This window comes from Nanorana parkeri, unplaced genomic scaffold (genome assembly GCF_000935625.1).
Source record: "Nanorana parkeri isolate BGI_ZX_2015 unplaced genomic scaffold, ASM93562v1 scaffold1221, whole genome shotgun sequence".
NCBI lineage: Eukaryota > Metazoa > Chordata > Amphibia > Anura > Dicroglossidae > Nanorana > Nanorana parkeri.
The window spans coordinates 293,991-295,776 of NW_017307489.1; the positions used below are offsets into that span (position 1 = coordinate 293,991).

Sequence of the window (1,786 nt, forward strand, 5' to 3'; positions counted from 1 at the left end):
TGGTGGGGGGGGGGGGGGGGGGGGGCTTGCGATGATCGCAGGTACGATCTTGCCTGTCCAAGATGGGCAGATCATACGAAATTTTAATCACCTTACAACCATTGCACAACGAAAGTCGTGCGATGGGTGTAAGGTGTATGGGCAGCTTTAGATCTACCAATAAGTATGTAGTGCGAAGACCTGCCTGGTTGGATGCAGATTGATTGGATGGATTAGGTAGCTGGACTCCTTGACAATAGTCAAATAACTGAGCTACTTCCAGCAGATGGTTTGGTTAGGCTGTGCTTTTGTTTTTTTCTGCCTAGTGTCCTACTTCTGAAGGTGGCTATAACCCAATGGTCAAGATCTGAAGCATTCTGCTGTGTCCTTCAATGAATGTAAGAAAAATACGGGTTTGAGATTTGGAATTCATTGCATTCTGTTTTTATTTAGGAATTTAAACAGCATTCCATCAGATTGTATAGTGTATAGTCCAAACTGAATATTAATGCAGAAGTACATCAAGGATTCTTAGGAGGCAATTTATCAAAACTGGAGCAGACAAAATCTGAAGCAGTTTCCCATTGTATCCAATCAGCCTCTATACAGTTGGTTCAGTTAAGCTTTAAAAAAGAAAGCTAGAAGCCGATTGGTTGCCATGGGCAACTGCTCCAGATTCTGTCTGCTCCAGTTTTTTTTAAAACTACCCTTTTACTGAATAGAACAAGCCACATCTTAACGCTAATCTTAACAGGCTCAAGATTTGTAATCTACTCACTGGGCCATAGTCCTCTAGATCTCCCTTCCCTTCTTCGAGGGTCACAAATGAATTTGCACTTGTTTTGTGAAGTGATAACCGTCCTTTCTTTGATCTTTTGTTTGGATCAGCCACAGGATCCTTAAACACATTTACCTGCAAGAAAAAGTTTGCACCCAATTTAAAATATGCAATAGTAAGAAAGGCCGAAAAACGAGATGTAATATGGGTTAAAACGTTAAAGTGCTATAATCCTGTACACATACCCCAAGGCCATTTGTCACCACATAGCTACATTTGAACGAGCAGTTCAACAGGTCCCTGGTCAGTTTCTGCAGCAGGGCCCCTCCAGATCCAAATGATACATTCTCAACGCTCCACTTATGTTGCTTCATCCCTTCCACAATCTAAAGACAAAACCAAAAAGGATTTATTCCAAAATGAAGCCTGCACACATTTCCAAGAACATACCATGATTAAAATTATTCTTAACCCTTGAATTAGGGCTACACGTGCACTGCAATGGTTAAGGCTCATTTTCATATAGGGTGTAAAATAAAGTTATACACCCCAAATCCTCTGAGCAGGCTGGTTGTTACAGCGCTCCTCTACAGCCAGTCTCCCACTCCGCTCCAGCAATGGCATATGCCTCGGTGTCCTCACATTTTATACACTGTGGAGATCCTTAGACTGCTGGAGTGGAGGGTGAGAGAGGATGAACAACCAGTCTAAGAGCCAGTGGGCTCCGAGGATCAGGTCAGTACAAACTTTTTTTAAATTTTACACCCTACACAAAAACTAGCACTTAACCCTTGCAGTGCGGGGGTACCCCCAGTTCAAGAGTTGAGAATCATTTTTCCCCAGAGTTCTTCTTTGAAGACAATTTGGTCAGCGATTTAATAAAAACACCCTGCAAAAGACTAAAACTATATTTACTTGCACCTTCAGCGACAGAGTTGATTTATGTTAAATGTCAGTCATACATGCCATCACAAAATCCTAAAGCAGTCTTGCATAACACTTAGTGCGGGGATAGGCAACCATGGCATT

General features: G+C 42.0%; 1 protein-coding gene across 1 annotated transcript in view; it reads right to left on the reverse strand.

Moving 5' to 3' along the window:
* NAMPT (nicotinamide phosphoribosyltransferase) overlaps positions 1-1,786 on the reverse strand; it is a 40,984-nt gene that overhangs the window by 6,333 nt on the left and 32,865 nt on the right. The window contains exons 9-10 of the mRNA XM_018568627.1: positions 1,003-1,143; positions 758-892 (exon numbers count right to left, since the gene is read on the reverse strand). Of these exons, the coding sequence (XP_018424129.1) occupies positions 758-892; positions 1,003-1,143 (276 nt within the window). The remainder of the gene's footprint in view (positions 1-757; positions 893-1,002; positions 1,144-1,786) is intronic.